At 51.7% G+C, this 20,336-nt stretch overlaps 1 protein-coding gene across 1 annotated transcript in view; it reads right to left on the bottom strand.

Moving 5' to 3' along the window:
- Positions 1–16,014, bottom strand: part of GRIK3 (glutamate ionotropic receptor kainate type subunit 3) — a gene marked incomplete at its 5' end in the record, with an annotated part of 113,113 nt that extends 97,099 nt beyond the window's left edge. The window contains one exon of the mRNA XM_083879648.1: positions 15,900–16,014. Coding sequence (XP_083735774.1) covers positions 15,900–16,014 — 115 coding nt within the window. The remainder of the gene's footprint in view (positions 1–15,899) is intronic.
- Between the last annotated feature and the right edge of the window lie 4,322 nt (positions 16,015–20,336).

Here is a 20,336-nt window from a genome sequence, read left to right as displayed (position 1 = left end):
AAACCTAAACATCGTTTTAAAGCTGTTGGAACAACAGAAAACACCTGGAGGTTTCTGTTTCCCCTTCACTTTGAAGCATCCTTCCTTTCCTAACCCAAATCCCAGGGAACAGCCTCCTCCAGCCCGTGTCTGGGAGGGAAGGGCTGTTCTCCTGGATTTCTGACACTGGCTGCACCAGCCACCTCTCCCAGGACTGGGACCATTCTCTGTTGATCTTCTCATTAGATTTAGACTGTAAACAAAATACAACTGCAGAGCTGAGAGGGGGAAAAAGGGATTTTTATGAGACACTGTGTGCTGGGTTCATGGGCAGCTCATAAACCTGGGCTGGCCTCGAAATCCCCTGCAAAACCCCAAGAGCTGCTGCTCACAGATCCCAATGCAGTTTGTTTGATCAGTTCTCTGTAGGAGAAGAGTTTGGTTTGCTCTGAGGGGCACAGGCACCACAGTGAGGGCCTGGACAGTGACCCAGGGAGTAGAAGGATTTTTCCTGCCTCCCTTGCACGGTACTGTAGGATCAGCCACACAATTAAGAGCTATATTTAAGCACTTGAATAAACAAGCTCCACTCCTGAAAGATTCAGGCACGCCTCGTGGGGTCCCTGTGTTCCTTAGTTTTGTATCTCAGGCTGATAAATTAAAAGCAAAAGAATCACTTATACAAATTAACTTCATATCCTGCCACGGAGCGAGCACAAAGCTGTTGTCACTTCTGATTTCCAGCAGGTTTGAATTAAAGGGGAGCTTGGATTATTATTTTTAATTTGAGAGAAGCAGAGCAGTCACTGGGTGGGATGGCAAGCAGCTGGCTGCAGACAGATGTCTGAGAGCTCTTGCACAGAGCCAGCCTGTGGCAGCCTGGCACGGGGCAGGATCATCCCAGCATTGCTCTGGGGGCCAGATTTATGATCCCCAGCTCGGGGAGAGGCCAGGGCAGAGCAGGGCAGGCCGTGGGCTGCTCAGGCACCCGGCAGGGGGACAGCAGAGCAGTTCCCAAGGTTCCCATGAACATCAGGCAGCATTTTGGCCTTGGTGCACCTTCCAAAGCTGCTCCTCCACATCAGAACTTCTGGCCAAAGCTGGAGGTGGCTCCTGCAGGGAAGGGGCTGGGGCTGGTTGCCGTGGCAGGGGTGAAGCCAGAGCTACTGTGATGAGCAGCTGCTTCTGAAGAGCCCTTTAACCTGTGACATTCCAGTCCTGGGAGCTCTGGAGTCCAGGAGCATAAAGAATCCATGGTCCAGCTTCTCTCCCAGAGCATCCCGGGATTGAAATTATCCCATATGGAGTAGAAGAGATCCCCAAGGTCTGCTGAGAGCCCTGTGGGGTCATGACCCTGCTGGTCCAGCCCCACACAGACCAGCCTCACACAGAACCAGCCCCACATGGACCAGCCCCAAAAAGGATCCACCCCACACAGAACCAGCCCCAAATGGACCCAGCATCACATAGACCCAGCCCTAAATGGACCAGTCCCACATGGACACAGCCCCACATGGACACAGCCCCACATGGACACAGCCCCAATAGGACCAGCCCCAAATGCACCCAGCCCAAAGGAACCAGATCCAGCCCCACACAGACCCAGCCCCACATGGACCCAGTCCCAAATAGACCAGTCCCACATGGACCCAGCCCCACACAGACCCAGCCCTACACAGACCAGCCCCACACAGAACCAGCCCTAAATGGATCACTCCAAAATGGACCCAGACCCACATGGACCCAGCCCTAAATTGACCAACCCCACATGGACCAGCCCCAAATGGACCCAGCCCCAATAGGACCAGCCCCAAATGCACCCAGCCCCAAGGAACCAGATCCAGGAACCAGATCCAGCCCCACACAGCCCCAGCCTCACACAGCCCCAGCCCCACATGGACCCAGTCCCACACAGACACAGCCCCACAGGAACCAGCCCCACATAGACCCAGCCCCACATGAACCAGAACCAAATGGACCCAGCTCCACACAGATCCCGCCCCAATAGGACCAGCCCTAAATGGACCAGCCCCACACAGCCCCAGTCCCACACAGCCCCAGCCCCACGCTGCCACTGTGTCATTCCAGGATGTGCTTGGCACCCTGTGACAGGCAGAATCCTCCATCGTGTGGGTCTGGCTGAGGAGCCAAACAATTGGGAGCTTATTACAGCCTCCCTTTTAATTAAGTGTCTCAAATAGGATGTAATTGCAATGTAATAGCACACACTATTGTACATTAGTTAAATACTAAAGGATTATTAAGAGTATGTTTTAAAGGCTTTCCAGTCCCGGATTGAGTAAACAGTTGCTAAATTTTGATAAATAACTTTTAAAATCTACATTAAATAAGCAGTTAAGTGTATTTAGGATACACTTTTTTTTTTCCTCCAGAATTGCTCCAGTCAGAGCGTCCCGGGTTATAATCTCAGTATTTCACTGGTAATAGGGTTGTGCCTGCTCATTTCTGTTTGTTCTGCCTCAAAGATCCTGCTGGGTGTGGCGAGCTCGGCTACTGACATCTGCAGGCTCTAAACCCTTCCCATTCCCACAGCCCAGAGGAGCTGCTTGTGTGCTCAGCCCTATTTTACAAGTACAGAATTAAGGCAAAGTCATTTGTTCAAAGCCATGCAGGGAGTCTGTAATAAAGCAGAACAGGAGCCAACAACAGATCAAAAAAATACTTCTCTAAAAATAAGGCTTTGAAAATCCATAAAGGAAACGTGGCTCTGACAAAACGCTCCGTTACGATCAAAAATGCAATTAGTCATTACTGACTCTGGTAATGAATGTACAAATGTCCCATGACCCCCCAAAAGCCAACAAACGTCTCCATCCATCTGCTCCTTGTGCCCAGGGACTGAATAATGGGTGAGCACCACTGAGTGATCCCTGGAGGCACCTCCTGCCTCTGTGGCACCAGGAAAAGTCTGCCCAAGGTTGCACATCACAAAAAAAAAAAAAAAAAAGAGGTGTCATGGCCCTGGCAGCCACAGCAAGATATAATTTAGTGCTCCCTTCACCTTTGTAAGGCTGATCTGGAGCTCCCTGCTGCTCCCTGCAGCCAGGGTGTTCCTGCTGGGAATGACTGGGGCATCCTGAGGAGTGAGCAGGTAAAAGCTGCTGTCCTGTAAAGGGGTACAGAGAGCCCAGTGGCATTTGAGGGACAGGATATGGCTGAATTCAGCCCAGCTGACAGGGTGGGAGCAGGAGCAAGGCTCTGGGCACAGGGACCCATCAGTGATGCTGGAAAAGCCAAAATTTCCAGGGCTGGGACAGCCGCACTGTCCTGGAGGGTGTCCAGAGTGGCTCAGAGCACGAGCAACCAGCCCTTGGTGATGGGGGCCACCAGGCAGGCTGGGGCCACTGAGCCCCTGAGCCAGCCAGCCCCGCTGGGGAGAATAAAACCTCACTAAAATCTTGCCACTGCTCCCTCCTTCTCGTCCAGAGCTTCCTGCTCCTGTTCTCCCCCTGTACAGCAGCCTGGAGTGAAATGCCCCTCCCTGAAGTGTCACCTGCACTGCTCCACGCTGTTGAACAGGTGACACTAATGAAGGAATCAAGGAGTCGGAACTCGTCAAGCAAGCGCTCTGAAAAATTAATGAGAAGCTGCAGAAGAACATAAATAATCCCTGCTCCCCATTAGAGGTAGTTAGCACCGTTACAGTGATCCAGGGAAAACCTGCCCAGGCACCACTGCTCTCCTTAGGAATCGCTGTCCTGCAGGTTTTGTCAGCTGGAGTCAAAGGACAGTTAACGCTTTAACACCCGGGTTATTTTGGAATAATTATTGTTAATATAAATCAAAAGTGACAGCTTAACTGGTCTCAGAAATGGATATATATAAACCAAAACGAAGTTGCCTGGCCTCAGAGGAAAAATCATTAGCTCCCTGGTGGGTTTACAAGTAATTTGCCGGCAATAAAAATGCAAAAACACATTTTGGTGTGCAATGATCATAAATAATCCTTGGACAAGATTTCTTTCTAGGACTCACAAGTCCACTCCCTTAATGGCAAGTTTTATTACCCTGGTTTCTCTGTGTTCTGTTACAAAATGTTGCTGTCAGAACAATTTACGAATTACAGCCCTGTTGGTATCAACTTCCATAATTCATATGGAAATTGGTTTCCCCACAAACCCTCACCGAGCACAAAGAGTCGTGTAACCACATAGAATGACCTTAATAACAGCAGAATATAGACACCAGGTGCCTGGGCCAGCACTAAATATCAATGGTCACACCAGGCTGGGAGAAGCTTCCATTTAATTTATGTGGTGGTGAGGTCAGTGTGGGTGCTCAGGCTGTCACCAGTGCTGGTGGCACCTCACAGGATCTTTAGGAGGCCAGGAACATTCTGTTCCCAAGCACTTGTGGTGAAAAATCCCCATCCAGCTGCTGAGGAAAAAACTCTGAATTGTCTTAAAATTCAGCATTTTCTTAAAATACCAGGAAGTACAGCTTGTTCAGGATTTCAAGTGTGTTCATCCCTTCTCTCCACTTTTGAGGCCTGGGGGAGAGGAGGGGAGTTCAGCAGCTGAGATGAAAGTCCCAGAGGGATGGCAGGAGTGTGTTTGTGCAGGAGCCCAGGGCAGGTCACTCCTGCCAGGGTCACTCCAGGGGCTTTGCTTGTGGCTCATCCTTAAGGATCAATTGTTTCTTTACACCAAATGTGTGTGTGTGTGATCCCTGGAGTAAGAGAGAGAAGGAAAAGGAGTGATGGTCAATGAGGTGAGAATCACCTCAAAAAAAAAGTTCTAAAATAAATGCAAATCCAGAGTGTAAAGAGAGGGGGATCTGCAGCCCAGGTTCTGGGTGCCCTGTGCCACTGCTCTCCCTGCAGCTGGAGGAAATGGATCCAGCAACTGAAATTGTCACATTTCATAGATGAAATTCCACTGCAGGAAAGAAAATTACTCAAACAGAAGCCACTGCATTGATGTCTAGGAAAATTAAGTAAAGATTAACTATATTTTTTTACAGATCCTTTATGGGCACACATCCAAAGCCAGTTCTGACTGTTGGAATATACCACAGAGTAGAAGGTACCTGCTGGAAGAACTGAGCATTTCTTATATTCAACACTTCATTTGTAACTTTAACCTAAAGGGAATCTGATTAACTGTGCAGGGACAAGCTTTACATTTTAAAAAATATTATTGGCTTCATCTAAGATCTTGAAACACCTGTTCTGGACAAGGCTTTCACCGTGATGTAAATGAATAGGAAAGAAAACTACAGGTCCTATTTCCATTCAAATATTATGAGCCAAGCTGAGACGCCACCCTGAAGCAAAACATCCAGGGTTTAGCTTTGAATTCCATCTAAGCAAAGATGACAAAAAACTGCTTTTGCAGAAATAAAAATTCGCAAGGAAAAGAAAGTGCATAAAATGAGGAAGAAAATGGTTTTCTTTCCCTATAAAGAAAGAGCGGGTCCTTAAGATTTTATAGCTCAGAGATTTAAACCAAGAACCTCCTTTTTACAGGTCCCTGGTTCAGCTTAAAATGGTAATGGCATTACTGCTGAAACAAATGGCAACTGGAGCTGCAGGAGGTGCTGGGCTCTGCAGAACTCTTTGGATGGGAGGGACATGGATTCAGAGGATTCTCCTGCAGCTTCTTCTCCTCTCCTCCCATCCCAGGGATGTTCTGGAGAGCTGATGTCACAATGGGGAGCAAAACACTGACCATCAGCTCCTGCTCCTGGGAACTCCATGGGGCTCTGCCACATCTCGAGGTTTTTGGTCTCTGTTAAGTTCTCAACTTTTGATGAGATGGTTCAAATCAGGGAAATCCTGTCTCTGTGCCAGGCAGTTAAAACTAAAAGTAATTAAGGGAAAATCTTTTCCTGCACAGAAAGTACCTAACATGTGGCAATAGCAGAATCATCAGCGTTCCTGCCATCCTAAGCCCACAAAACAAATTGGATTTTGAATGAAGCACATGGAACAGTGACCTTTGTATGAAACTTATCTTGACCTCTGAAAGTAACGGCATTTTGTCTCCAATTCTACTGCTAATTGCAAATGCCACATTCTGAATATTCACATTTGAGAGGGATCCATGGCTTGATTGTTTCAGGAATCTGAAAGTTTCTGTCCTCACAGGAACAGTGTTTGCTGAAGTTCCCAGACCTATTCTGGGAACGTTTTCCTGCCCAGCCCAAACTCCAGCAGCGCTGTGGGAGGCTGAACCCAGGCTAAACCACCCATAAGCTCCAGACTTGGCAACTGTGACTCCTCTTGCTTCCTCCCACGGTTCATTCCCCAGCTCAGCCCTCTCCTGACTCACAGGGGACAGACACATCAAACTCCTCATATCCCACTCCCTGAGCTGCACAAGACCAACGGGATAGGGAATCACATCCCACCTGGGCTGAGCCCCCTCTGCTGGGTCTGGCCACGGCTCCAAACCAGGCCAGAGATCCCCAAAGCAGATTAAGAGCAGTTAAAGCAGCCAATAAAGCAGAGCCAGAGCAGAGACCGGGGGCACGAGTGACCTGAAGCATGATTTGCAGCGAATGTCTTTCCCTCTCATAAATAGGAGAGACACAGTGGGACGATTATGAGCCCAGATTTATCTCCTCAGCTCCGTGTATATCCTTCTGAGCTTAAAAATGTCTCGCTGCCCTTTGCGTTATTGCATTGCCCTTTACATTCATAGCACATAAACCTCTCAAGTACCGTAAAACTTACAAGGTGTAATATAACGTCGGGGGGTTTCTTTTACACACCATAAACAAAAGTCACTGGGAAAGGAGCAAAGAAAGGGAGACATTACTCGGCCTGACAACGGTACGGGAGGAAAATATATATACAAGTATACATATATATACACTTAAAATCGTGAGCTGGATTGATTATCTGGCGTTGATGGATCACCTGAATGTGTTACGTAGATAAGGAAATTGATTATTCAATAAATCGCTGTCCGCACTAAGAATCCAGTGTTAAAAAAGAAAGAGAAAATATTATAAATCTGTCTCGTGCAGGCGAAGAAAAAGCGTAAGGTTTTAAGGTTAATCATGATGTACTTTTTGCTGCACGCCTGATAAAAAACATCATCTTGGAGTTCTGCAGGGCTAAAGGACTGGTGTCTGTCCCAAGGCTCTCTAGGAAGGGAACTTCCCTCGTGTGGCTGAGGGGCTGTTCCTGCGTGCCAGCACTGGGCAGGGTGATCTGACAGAGCCCCCAGGGTACCCCAGCCCCATCCCTGGAAGTGTCCAAGGCCAGGCTGGAGAGGGCTTGGAGCAGCCTGGGATAGTGGAATGTGTCCTTGCCCATGGCAGGGGATGGAATGAGATGAGCTTTGATGTCCCTTCCAACCCAAACCATTCTGGGATTCTGTGACATCCAGCCTTGTATCCTCTGCTGAGCAGGTGCTATGCTGTTTGTTCCATTCAGAACAAAAAATCCACCCTGTCCCCACCACAAAACTCCTCCTGCAGCCAGGAAAAAGCCCCCTCAGCCCGGTGTCTCCCAGGGGGGTGGAATTCCAAATCACTGCGGTGACTTCCCTCAGAGTGCCTTGAATTCACTGCAAAACCAACCAACAAGTCTGACACTTCGATAGACAGCCGTAACTCAGCTAAATTTGTGGGTTATACCAGATTTTATTTACTGTTTCATCCAGGGAGGAGAGTGCGAGCTGACAGCCGTCTATTCATTAGAGTGGGGGAAGCCGCCCACGGCGACGCTGGTTCTCTCCCCGAACACTTCCCCGTCTCTAATCGAGTTTGGATCCTGCAGTACCAGCTCTGGTATTTTGGGATTGACGTACATCCCTACTCTCCTGGGAGCTGGGGAGTTCGGAGAGATGGTCTGTTCACCTCCAAGTCTGAACAAAGATGTTGCGGCCATCGGTGTCATTTCCAGCTAATGACAGCCCAGTGGCCTCTGGCACAGTCAGTGGCCTCATCCCAGTCCTTACTGGAGGTGGGATCCATCATTTCCACCCAGCTGCTGCAGGGGCACCCCTGATGCTCCTGAAGCTGCTGCTTGCAGGTGCCAAGGATGAAATGGGAATTTGTCTCAAAAGCCTGTGTAACAGAGTGCTCCGGTCCCAGGGGAGCTGGTACCCCTCAGAGGGGATCCCCAGGGCCCAGTTTCCAGAGTGATGGGCAAAGTGCAAGGCCCAAATTCAAGAATTTATCTGAACACTTAGGTAATTTAAAGCCTTTATTTTGTGCCTTTGGTATTAAGTGATTTTTCTATCTGCTTAAAAACTTCTCCAAACGTACCCACATGGTCCGTGCCTTTGGAATCCCAGTCCCTCCTGCTGCTTTCCAGGTCACTCTGCTGTGCTGAGTGTCCCGGGCACAACGAGCTGATACACAATGTGCCAGTTATTCCCTTTACTACTTCCCAATTCTGATTTCTCTTCTCTGACCCCACACAGAGGGGTGCTGCAAAAAAAAAAAAAAGAAAAAAAAAAAAAAAAAAAAAAAAAAAGCCGAGGTCTAACGAGGTCCCTGGACTAAAATATTAAATAACACAGATCCTGTGTGGTGGCCAAGGCTGATATCTGCTTCCCTCCCTCCCTGCCGGTGCTGCAGAGCTGAGCAGTGTGGGGGAAGCTCAGAGCAGCTCTGGGGTTGCCTCTGACGCAGGGGTACCCCACGCTCTGCTCAGCCGTTTGCAGCTGAACCGCGTTTCCCCGCTGATCCTCCCTGCCAGAAATAACAGAGCAGTCACAATCCGTGCGTTGTGTTATTGGTGCCCGCTGTCTGCGGATTTAAAGCACAAGGAGCTGAGTGAGGAGAGTCTCACCGTGCAAACCTGAGAGGTGAAATGTGGGTGCCCCAGGGGGGTGAGAGGAGCCAGAAGGGGTTAAATGCGACCACAAAGAAAAGCTGGTGCAGGAGCAAAGACAAAGCCATGAGCTGAGCCCTCCACCTGCTTTAAGTAAGGACCGGCATCTATTTTAGCCTTTATTACAAGCGGTAATAGCAGCACATCATCCCTGGCAATAATTTCACTGTCAATAACACGAATCAATGCACCAACGCAGGACCCCCCATCCCGTTTGGATCCCCTCCGCACCGGCCCGTGCTGCGACAATCCCATCCTGGATCCTCAAAGGGGCACAGCACTCCTGTTTTCCACATCCATCCCCTCCTCTGAGCAGTTCTTATCCTCCCTTTCAGCCCTCAGCTCCTTTTAATATTTTCCTCCATCCCCTGCCTCGCTTTCTGGCGCTTTCAACTCGCTATCTGCCTTTCCCAGGGACTCGCATCCCCGTCCTCTGCTGCGCCGCCTGGACAGACAGAGCAGGGGAAGGGGATGGAGAAACTGGTGTAGCCGCACATTACACTGGATTAGAGGCTTAGGGCTGGCTGTGAACACGGCGGGTTTGACGCCGCGTCTCCTCCAGCACGGAGATGCATCGGCAGGTCCGTGCCGGGGGATGCTCGGGGAGAGGAGCGGGACGCGGCCGGGCACTGCCCTCTGCCGATACGGGGCATATCGCGACAGGCGGGGAGCCTGGAGGTCCTTTGGGGGACAGTGCTCTGTGCCCTTCAGAGCGCTTCATTTCCCGGGGGAAAAGGGACCCGGCTTTCTTTTTTAGTGGCTGCACCGGCAGGAGCCTTTGCAGAGCATCAGCCTCTGCTGGGTTTCGTTAATAAAAATATCGAGATGAAGTTCATAGAGGCGGGTTTGCACCTATGATAAAACCAGGCGTGACACTGCAGCACCAGAGGAGCGTGTGTCAGTCTGTCCTGGGGCGTGTCAGTGTGTCCCATAGTGTGTCCGTGTGTCCTGGGGCGTGTCAGTGTGTCCCACAGTGTGTCCGTGTGTCCTGGGGTGTGTCAGTGTGTCCTGGGGTGTGTCAGTGTGTCCCACAGTGTGTCTGTGTGTCCTGGGGTGTGTCAGTGTGTCCTGGGGTGTGTCAGTGTGTCCTGGGGCGTGTCAGTGTGTCCCACAATGTGTCAGTGTGTCCTGGGGTGTGTCTGTGTGTCCTGGGGCGTGTCTGTGTGTCCTGGGGCATGTCAGTGTGTCCCACAGTGTGTCTATGTGTCCTGGGGCGTGTCAGTGTGTCCTGGGGTGTGTCAGTCTGTCCTGGGGTGTGTCAGTGTGTCCTGGGGTGTGTCAGTGTGTCCCACAGTGTGTCTGTGTGTCCTGGGGCGTGTCAGTGTGTCCTGGGGTGTGTCAGTGTGTCCCACAATGTGTCAGTGTGTCCTGGGGCGTGTCAGTGTGTCCTGGGGCACGTCTGTGTGTCCTGGGGTGTGTCAGTGTGTCCCACAGTGTGTCTGTGTGTCCTGGGGCGTGTCAGTGTGTCCTGGGGTGTGTCAGTGTGTCCCACAATGTGTCAGTGTGTCCTGGGGCGTGTCAGTGTGTCCTGGGGCACGTCTGTGTGTCCTGGGGTGTGTCAGTGTGTCCCACAGTGTGTCTGTGTCCCAGTATGTCCCAATGTCTGTCTGTGTGTCCCACTGTGTCACTGTGTCCCAGTGTCTGTCACTGTGTCCCAGGCTATGTCACCGTGTCCCAGTGCCTGTCTGTGTGTCCCAGTGCCTGTCTGTGTGTCCCAGTGCCTGCCTGTGTGTCTCTGTGTCAGGTTATGTGCCCCCACCTCTCTCAGTGCACAACGAGCCCACCAAGGCTCTCTCACCCCTCGGGCTGTGCCCACCCCCGCTGTCTCCAGCCCGAGGTCTGTCCAACGCCCCGAGGCAGCAGCCCAGCACGGAACTGTCTGCTTTGCTGCCTCTCCTGCCTCGTGATAAATGAGAGTCTATTCTTTTCTGCTATGTGGTTTGATCTTAATTTCCTGTATGAAGTTCTCAAGAGAATGCCAAGATCAAATAATTAGACTATTTTGCGATAAAGAGTTAACATTGTTATTCAAATGTATTCAGAATTCATTTACCACCAAACAATTTACACTGCCGCCCTCCTATCCTGCTGAAATTACCAGAACGTGTTATCTGACACACAAAGCGTCTCATGACCTGAAATAACTTCATCAACCATTAAATGCTTGAGCAGTGGGTGCCTGGTCATAGAAATGCCCCAGGGAATGCAGGAGAAGCTACAAAGGCAATGGTAGTGAATTAAAAACACCCTGGTGCCATCCCCTGCTGGTGTCCCCAAAGGACTCTGGTCACCAGGCACAAGCTGAGCAGAAAACCCCTCGAGCTGCCTTTCTGAGGACTCCCACTGCAGTGTTCATGTCCCCCATGGCTGTGCAGCTCTCAGCCCTCGGGTGCTGCCTTTTCAGCCTGGAAAAGCCTGTTTCTGCCTTTATTTTTAAAAATACGACTTCATTTGCAGAGTGTGGGAAGGTGGTTTCAAAATAAGATTCCTGACAGGCATAATAAGCCTCAGAAAAGCCAATCACACAGAGCAGGATAATTATCCACAGAATTTGTTTTCTATGTATTTGTATAAAATAATCAATGATATTTTTTTTCTCACACGGACTCCAATTTGATTGCGTTTTCTGTGTTACTTGCAAATCATACAAACAATCAATGGCCTGACCCTTTCTCTATGCAAACACAGCTTAGAAAGACACTACAAGAAATAAAATCCGATAAATTCCTCATGCGGGGCTGTTTGTTTAAAAGCTTTGCTGGAGACTGATCCTGCTCACAGCGACTTCAGAGACACAGGACTGGGACTTGTCAGACATGCTCGAGGTGGGATTATTGCCACAAACACCAGCAGGGACAGAACCGTAGTGGAAAAACCCGGCACAAAAGTGAGGAGGACCCAGATGCAGGAGGAAAATGAATCCATTCCCTGGCCCAGCACACTCCTCCTGCAGAGGGGCCAGGTGAGCACACACAGCTGGGCTTGGGGTGACCCAGGGGCAGGGTGGGCTGGGTCTCTTGGCACATACAGGGGGACACACCAACAGGGTGGTTCAGTGTCACCTCCTCATCAACATCTGAGTGCAAACCTACTCAGGAATCCCCAGACCCAGCTCTCACTGCCTGCCCAGTGCCAAAGGTCTGTTCTTTACTGATCCCAACCATTGCCATCTGACCCCCACCTGTGTCTCACTAACACACCATCCCTCAAAACAATCACCCAGGGGCAGGGTGGGCTGGGTCTCTTGGCACATACAGGAGGACACACCAGCTGCACTCCTGGCAGGAGTGGGGTGGCAGCAGGATGGTTCAGTGTCACCTCCTCATCAGCACTTGAGTGCAAACCCACTCAGGACCCCCCAGACCCAGCTCTCACTGCCTGCCCAGTACCAAGACTCAGCTCTTTACAATTTACTGATCCCAACCCATTGGCACCTGTGTCTCACTAACACATCATCCCTAAAAAACAACCACCCCGAGCGATTCCTGGTGATGCTACAGCAAAGCAGGAGGCAGGAGCGGATCTGCTGGATCCACCAGTCCTGCTCCACCTGCGCCACCCATCCCGCTCATCCCGCCCTGCTTTGTCAGGGATGGTGCCACCAGCTCTGCAAAATGGCATCGAGCTCTGTCTGTCGCACTGAAAGGTGCTACTACAGCTTTTGAATCCGAGTGGAAGGTTACACAAATGGGCTGTAACCACCTCGCTCTCGGTGTTTTTAGCTCCTGGTGCCAGGTGTGATCTCCCCGAGCTCAGCCGCAGTCAGGGCTGGCAGCAGAGCAGGGGTTTTATTTTTTTTATTTAGGGTAAACACAGTGCAGCTCTTTACACCACCACCCTTCTCTGCCTCTATTCCGGAGTAACTCGGAGCTGAATCGAGCGCTTGGAGCGGCTCCGGATGGTGTTTTCTGATACGGCATTTTCAAATATTTAACAGATTGCGTAATAACCGAGCAGCTGTTGAATAAGCTTCAGATACAAACTGCTGCTTTAAAAAACCCCATCCAGTAACAAGGCACAGATTTCTCTTTGTACGGGTGCATGTATAGATTATGTTTAGATGTGTAGATTAAATATTTATATTTTACTGGTGAGGGAAAGAGCGCTTTTGGCTTTTTCTTCCCTTTCTTAGATATGCCTCCCTGTATTTATTTTAATAGTCAGCTTCACAAGGGAAAAAAAAAAAAAAGATCTTTGAGAAGTTACCTGCTTTCTCTCTGGTTTGATTTTCAGTGCTAAACCAATAGTTACTTAAGTGTTCTCCACTTCTTGGCATAACCTAATAATTAAAATAATTACTTGAAAGCCAGGGCAGCTTTGCACAAATTAATGCAGGGCAAGAAGCTGCAGTTTTCCAGTGGGCTGAAAACGAGGTCACAAAATGATGCCAGTTTTAGCTGAGAGAGAAGGTAAACACAGATCTCCCTGCAGCCCCGATTAAAGCCTTTTCCTGATCTTTTAAGTTTCTTATTTTACTGATCAAGAAGGTGGCTGGATGATGGGCTGGCTGTTGAGGGATTTCTCAGCAGGTAAAGCGAGGCTGCTCCTGTGGAAGGCACGGCAGTGCTGGCAGTGGCACAGCTGTGCTCCTGCAGTGGGCAAACCTTCCTGCCTTCCTGCCTGCCTGCCTCCATCCCTCCCTGCCTGCCTCCATCCTTCCATCCCTCCCTGCCTCCATCCCTCCCTGCTTTTCTCCATCCCTCCCTGCCTGCCTGCCTCCATCCCTCCTTCCCTCCCTGCCTCTATCCCTCCCTCCCTGTCTGCCTCCATCCATCCCTCCCTCTCTGCCTCCATCCCTTTCTCCCTGCCTGCCTCCATCCTTCCCTCTCTCCCTGTCTCCATCCCTCCCTCTCTGCCTCCATCCCTGCCTCCTTCCCTCCCTCCCTGCCTGCTTCTGTCCCTCCCTCCCTGTCTTCCTCCATCCCTCCCTCCCTGTCTCCATCCCTGCCTTCCTGCCCGGTGAAGGGGAGCAGAGCTGCAGCAGACCCAAATGCTTTCGTGGAGGGCTGGCAGCATCCTCTGCACCGAAATCTCTCCTCTGTCCTTTTGTGCAGTTGCTTCAAGCCTAGAAAATCCATCTTCAGGACAACTGAGGCACTGAGAGTCGAGACTAAACACCTCCAGGGATACTCCTGAGTATCCTGAGCATCCCCACCATGACTATTCCCGGGAGTCTCAGCATCCTCCAGCCCCATCGGCCTCAGCCCTTTCCCCCACCAGCATCTGCCACAGCTGCAGCTGCCCCTGGCCCTCCTCCTCCAGCGACAGCCTGGCAGCAGCCGCCTCTGGCCACCAGGAACCAGCCCCACTGCTGCCAAGCCCAAAGCAGGAGGAGCTGCCAGCCCGGCAGCCCAGCTGCACTCCCAAAGGGGATCCGAGCCCCGGGACCTGTCGGGGAGGGGAATTGAGGCACAGCACTGCGGTGCTCTCGGTGGGGACAGGCTGGTGACAGACGCGGGGGGGTGTCACAGCAGCAGGACGCCTCCTCCCCGCTCCCGGAGCCTTCCCGGCAGTGGGTTTGTGTGGCACAAAACATTTCCAGCTGTTCCAGGCGGAGGCTGAGCATACTAAGCAGCTTGGCTCTGGTGAAAGTTCAGCAGCCGCCAGGGCCCCAGGCCTCGGAGGCAGATCCATTAACCTTTTCCACCGATATTTCTGGCACCAAAATGTGAGTGGGGTAACATCTGCATGGAGCGCCCCATTCACAGGAGGCTGGGGGGGACCAGATGCTCACCCTGCAGCAATCAATCAATCAATCAATCATGGTCCCTTGTCCATCAGATCATCTGGGCCATGCCGTGCTGGAGGTGACAGTGTTTCACTCCAAAAAGCACCTGTCCCTCAGGAGCAGCATTTTTTCTCTTTCTGGCTTTCATATGGCTGCTGTGAGACTGCACTGGTATAAATAAGAACCGTTTCTTTTCCAGTTAAAAATCTAATTCACTTCTCGCTGGTTTCTCTGAGTTAAAATTCGAACCCTGAAAAAGGCAGGTAAACTCGTCCTTGTGATTTTTAGTGGGCAGACAGCAAATCCCCAGGAATGTGTACTGATGGCAAAGTGCACGGGATGTAACAGAAACCGGCGCCGTTCTTTACACGACATGATTAAAACAAGTATCTCGTTTAATTAGAAAAAAGAAAGATCGCAGTCTCATTCCCAGGATGTTATCTGTGCAATTACTTTATGTAACATTATTAAAAATTAATTTTTCCCCCAGAACCTCAGCAATTTAATGAAACACGCCTGGTCCTCAGCAGCAGCTGGGAAACCCACCGGCATCCTCCAGGCAGCGGGACTGGGGCACATCCAGCCCTGGGTCAAACACCTCTGCACAGCCCCCTCCTGCCGCAGGCTCCTCTCACCGGGTACCGCAGCCCTGCTCTCTGCGAGGGCTCGGCATCCCCATCCTTGTGAGCAAAAATCCTCCTTCTCCAGGGGATCAACATCCCCCTTCTCTGGGTACTCGGCATCCCCTCGGCATCTTTGGGGGCTCGGCATCCCCCCTCTCTCCTTGTGAGCAAAAATCCTCCTTCTCCAGGGAATCAACATCCCCCTTCTCTGAGTGCTCGGCATCTTTGGGGGCTCAGCATCCCCCCGTCTTTGGGTACTCGGCATCCTCCCGTCTTTGGGGGCTCAGCATCCTCCCTCTCCAGATTCAAAGCGTTCGTCCTCTCCGGGAGCAAAGCGTTCCCCTTGTGGGACCAGCCCCCCACTCTCCAGAGGGACAGAATTCTCCTCTCCTCTTCACAAGGTGCCCAGTGCCCCATCTCACCTCGACCGGGGCGGCTGCCGGTACCGAGAGCTCTGCCCGCTCCGTTCCGGGACAGAACTCCCGCCTCGGCACCGGCCGGGGCATCTTTCCCCGGGGAAACCACCCTGGGCACCGGGCAGCGCATCCCAGCTCCGGCTGGAGCATCTTTCCCCGGGGAAATCTCCACCCGGGCACCGGGCAGCGCATCCCCAGCCCCGGGTAGCGCATCCCCAGCCCCGGGTATCGCATCCCCAGCCCCGGGTAGCGCATCCCCAGCCCCGGGTATCGCATCCCCCTCGGCGGCCCCGGGCAGCGCGTTCCCCGCCCCGGTCCCCGAAGTTCCCCGCAGCCCTTACCGATCCGGATGACATGCGGCATCCCGTGCGAGTTCTGTCCCCAGAAGGCGCCGAGCAGGAGCGCTGCCCAGTATTCCCAGAGGACGCGGCGAAGCGCCGGCCAGAGATGGGGCATCGTTGGGGCGGGAGGGCCCTACGGCCCCAGGGCCAGCGGGGACGCGGGCGGCGGCTGCTGCTGCCCGGGGCTCAGGCGGAGCGCGGAGCCGGGGCCGGGCGGCTCATGGCACATCTTAGAGCGGCCGCGCCGGCCCGTCCCGCGGCGGCCACGGCTCCGGCCGCTCCCTTCCCTTCCGAGCCGAGCCGAGCCGAGCCGAGCCGAGCCGAGCGGTGCCGGTGCCGGGCGGGAGGCACCTGCGGAGCCGGGGCTGCCGGTGCGCCCCAGGAGCGGCTCTGTCCCCTCCTACCGCTGATGCGCGGCTCGCGCAAAGCCCCGGAGTGGAGCGAGCACAGACACACTCACACACCCCCGACACACACACTCTGACACACTCACTGACACACACACACACCCCTGACACACACACACACACACACCCCTGACACACACACACTGACACACACACCCCCTCACACACACACACACTGACACACACACAGCCCTGACACACACACCTGACACACACACTGACACACACACACCCCTGACACACACACTGACACACACAGCCCTGACACACTCACACCCTCTGACACACTCACACACACAGCCCCTGACACACACACACCCCTGACACACACACACCCCTGACACACACACAGCCCTGACACACACACAGCCCTGACACACACACTGACACACACACTGACACACACCCCTGACACACACAGCCCCTGACACACACACACACACTCCTGACACACACACAGCCCTGACACACACACACACAGCCCTGACACACTCACACCCCCTGACACACACACTGACACACCCCTGACACACACACAGCCCGACACACCGACACACGGCCCGGCCACCACCCGCACCCGCCCGCTCCCCCGGGGCCAGGGCACCGCAGGGCGGGGGGCGATGCCTCAGGGATCTCAGGGGTCCCGGCAGTGCAGGGTGTTCCTGTTCTCTCTGACCCCCATCCCGCAGATCGCGGGGTGCCTGGCGTGCCCCAAGCTCTGGGGGATCCCGTATGACCCCGGGGGTCCCGGGAGAGGCGGGCAGGGGGTTTGGGGCTGGGGACGAACAGGAGTTTAATGACCTCGGTGACAGAGACAAAGGGCTGCCCATGCCTCGGTCCGGGAGCTGCTTTGTCAACCTGCTGGGCCAGGCTAGGAAGAATTTTTAATTTTTTTTTCTCCTTTAAATAATTTGATCTATTCCATCATTTCCAATCGCTCCCATTTGCCAGCTGTCTGCTGACTCCAGGCTGGAACAGCCGAAGAGCAAATCTTTAATTCTCTTACAAACATACTATCACTCTGTATCGCCTCATCTCTTTAATTTTCCTTGCCCGTCGCTGGGGCTGGGGAAAAATACTGATCTCCATCCTGCACTCTGCTCCAGAGACCCATCCCGGGTGTCACAGTGGAGGGGATGCTTCACTCCCACCTCAGCATCCAGCCAGAGGTGCTGCCCAGCCTCCTGCAAAGTCCCAGGGGAGGGGGTTGTTGGTGTTGATGGTGGGCAGGGCCAAATCTCCACTCCCAGCCCCAACCTTCCCTCCTGTGCCCAAGGTGGTTACAGGAAAGAGTGGCTCGAGTGAGGGATATTTTTATCCCTCCTGACACCGAAATGGATAAGATTTAGCAAAAGGGCATGGAAGAAAAATTTCTTTACATACTGCTTAAGTGAAGGACAGCTGTTCCTGTGAACTTGTTATAAAATTAAATGTCACAACCTGGTGACTCTTTGCAGCTGGAGATAAAAAAGCCCCACAAAGCTGTTGGGAGGGAGCAGGTAAAAAGGGCTGTTTCAGTCTTTGCTCTTTGCAGACTCCAGCACATGGAGAAGAGGTTTGATTTTGTGGAGTGTTTAAACTGGGAGGAAATATTCTGTCAGTTTGGGATGCTGCTTCCTGCCTTTCTGTCAGTACCAGGCACTGATAAAGCTCCAACTGGATCCTACTGCAGGGCCAGCACAGACAGTTTATTTTGTATTAAATTATTTGATCAGTCACAGATGGAGGTCATGGACAGTCCTTGTGCATGTAGGTCAGAGAGGGCAGGACTGGAACAGTCCTGTACCAGGAATCACCACAGCAAAGGGCACAGGCAGAGGAGCACCCCAGAGCTGCTCAGATCCTCCCTGGGCTTTGCATGGCTTCTCCTTCCCAAAGCACCCCGGGGTGCTCAGCAGAGCTGCCCAGCAGGGCTGTGTCTCCCTTCCTTTGTATTCCCAGACTCCCACACTGTCCCCAGCCCATCCCTCAGGGGTGACATGGCAATGCTCCTCTCCCTGGGCAGCACCTGGGGATCCTCTGTGACAGGATTACAAATAGCACTTTTTTTATTCTTCTCTTAGATGTTGCACCATAACTGCTTGGGGTTTTTTTTTTTAATTTTTTTGCCTCCTACAAAGACTCAATTTCACCTGCTGCCCATGGAGGGGCTGCATGGACCCAGAGCTGTGAGCAGTGACCTCCAGCCGCCAGGCCAGACTCCCACTGGAGCAGCAGGCAGGCTGTGATGGATAATCACAGCACAGACAGCGTGGCTGGACAAAAGAAAGAAGCACCTGGGAGGTTGATAGAGCTCCTCGTGGGCCCAGAGCTCTGGCTCAGTGCTGCTGCACAGGTGAGTGGGATGCTGGGCCTTGGGAGTGGGATTTACACCAAGCTGAGTCAGGACTTTCTTCAGGAATCTTTGTGCCTTGAAGGATGATCAAAGGTAGCAGAAGGGCTTTGGCTAACTTCTTACAGCGATGCTAAAAATACAAGATATTTGCCCAGTTCATAAGTGCTGTGAAAATAGCTTTAATGTGGCAATTCATCAGTTAAGAGTGTATCAATTAATGCAAACTCGGGTGTATTTATAACTCGTGAACATGGTGTACCAGGGAGAAGTCGATTGGTTATTTTGAGTTTGTTGTGCGGATATTTGGATGTTACTTCTTTTTTTTTTTTTTTTTTCTGTGCTGCTGTTTTTACTATGAATACGTGTGGTATTTAGAGCTCCAGGTGTTACAGAGGTCAGATTTGAAACTGTAGTTTTTATAGGGGTTTTAAATACATAAAAATTTCAGTTCTCTCCGCCTACAAATAAAGCTGTAGGTTTGTGGGTGTCCTCAAGTCACTGATGTAAGACTCCTTATTTTTGAATATGAAAGGGAACCACTTGCAAAAATTGAAAATAATGTTGAGATTATTGATACCTAGGGGAAAATGCTGATTGACAAAGGACATTTTCAAATCAGACTAATGCTTTAGAACAGCAGCAGAGCCATGAACCTGGCAGAAAAAAAAATACATAAGCATCTCTATAACTATAGCATTTTTCAATCCTAATGAAGAAAAAGAGGCTCCTCTTTATTTCTGTAATGGTATCTAAACTGGCTCCTTCGAATTAGCTCCATCCACGTGTGTTTTGTTTAGATTTATATGCATCAGCTCTAATAGAACCACAATCAATCTGAGTTATGAGGCTCAGTGCTCGCATTACCGAGATTCATGTGCCGAATTCGGCTCCTAAAACATCAGAGGGAAAATACCTGGGAAATGCAGATTTCTGGGGCTTGAGTGCCCTCTACTGAAACCGTCCCAGCTCCGGCCCTTGGCTGTGACACCCGCAGCTTGATTGATGCCTTGTTAAATTGAATTGAAGCCTGCGGTTCACACATCCGTTATGAAGGATCCCCCTCCTTTCCCTTCCTGCGGGTCCCATCCTGGGTTCCAACACACAGGTTAGTTCTGGCTCCTGCAGCTCTGCCAGAGGAGATTTCCTGGTTTCAATGACCAGATTTTCCTGGTTTAAACGACCAGATTTTCCCGGTTTAAATGTGCTGTAAGGAGGATTCCCGGTGCTGTAAGGAGGATTCCTCTGGTTGTAATAATCCAGGAGCTGTGATGGCATTGAGGGCTGGGCTGGGAGAAGCTTTGCCCGAGGAGTTTGGATCTGCTCACTGCCTTTTCCTGGGAGAGGCACAAACTCTGTGACTCTGCCACCACCCACGCCCCAGCAGCTCTCGCAAAAAATCAACCACCAGCCATCCGCAAACTCATCGCCACTCGTGTTACGTTTCTCTCGTCGTGGGGCGGAGGGAAGAGAGGGAAAATTCCACATCCTACTCGGCATTCCATCTGGAAAGGTGTCGTGGTTTGAAAGCAAAACCAGTGAGAGGCTCCAAGTCAGAAATACAATTTAATAAGAAGAAAGGGAAAAAGGTAAAAAATAAAATAAAATAAAATAAATGCAATAACACAAAGGAGCACTGACAGAGTCAGAACACACCCTGAGCAGGGTGGTGGGAGCAGTCCAGGTAAGGGGCTCTTC

Source organism: Zosterops lateralis (assembly GCF_965231275.1).
Source record: "Zosterops lateralis genome assembly, chromosome: 28".
Lineage (NCBI taxonomy): Eukaryota > Metazoa > Chordata > Aves > Passeriformes > Zosteropidae > Zosterops > Zosterops lateralis.
This window is presented reverse-complemented; position numbering and strand designations above follow the sequence as displayed.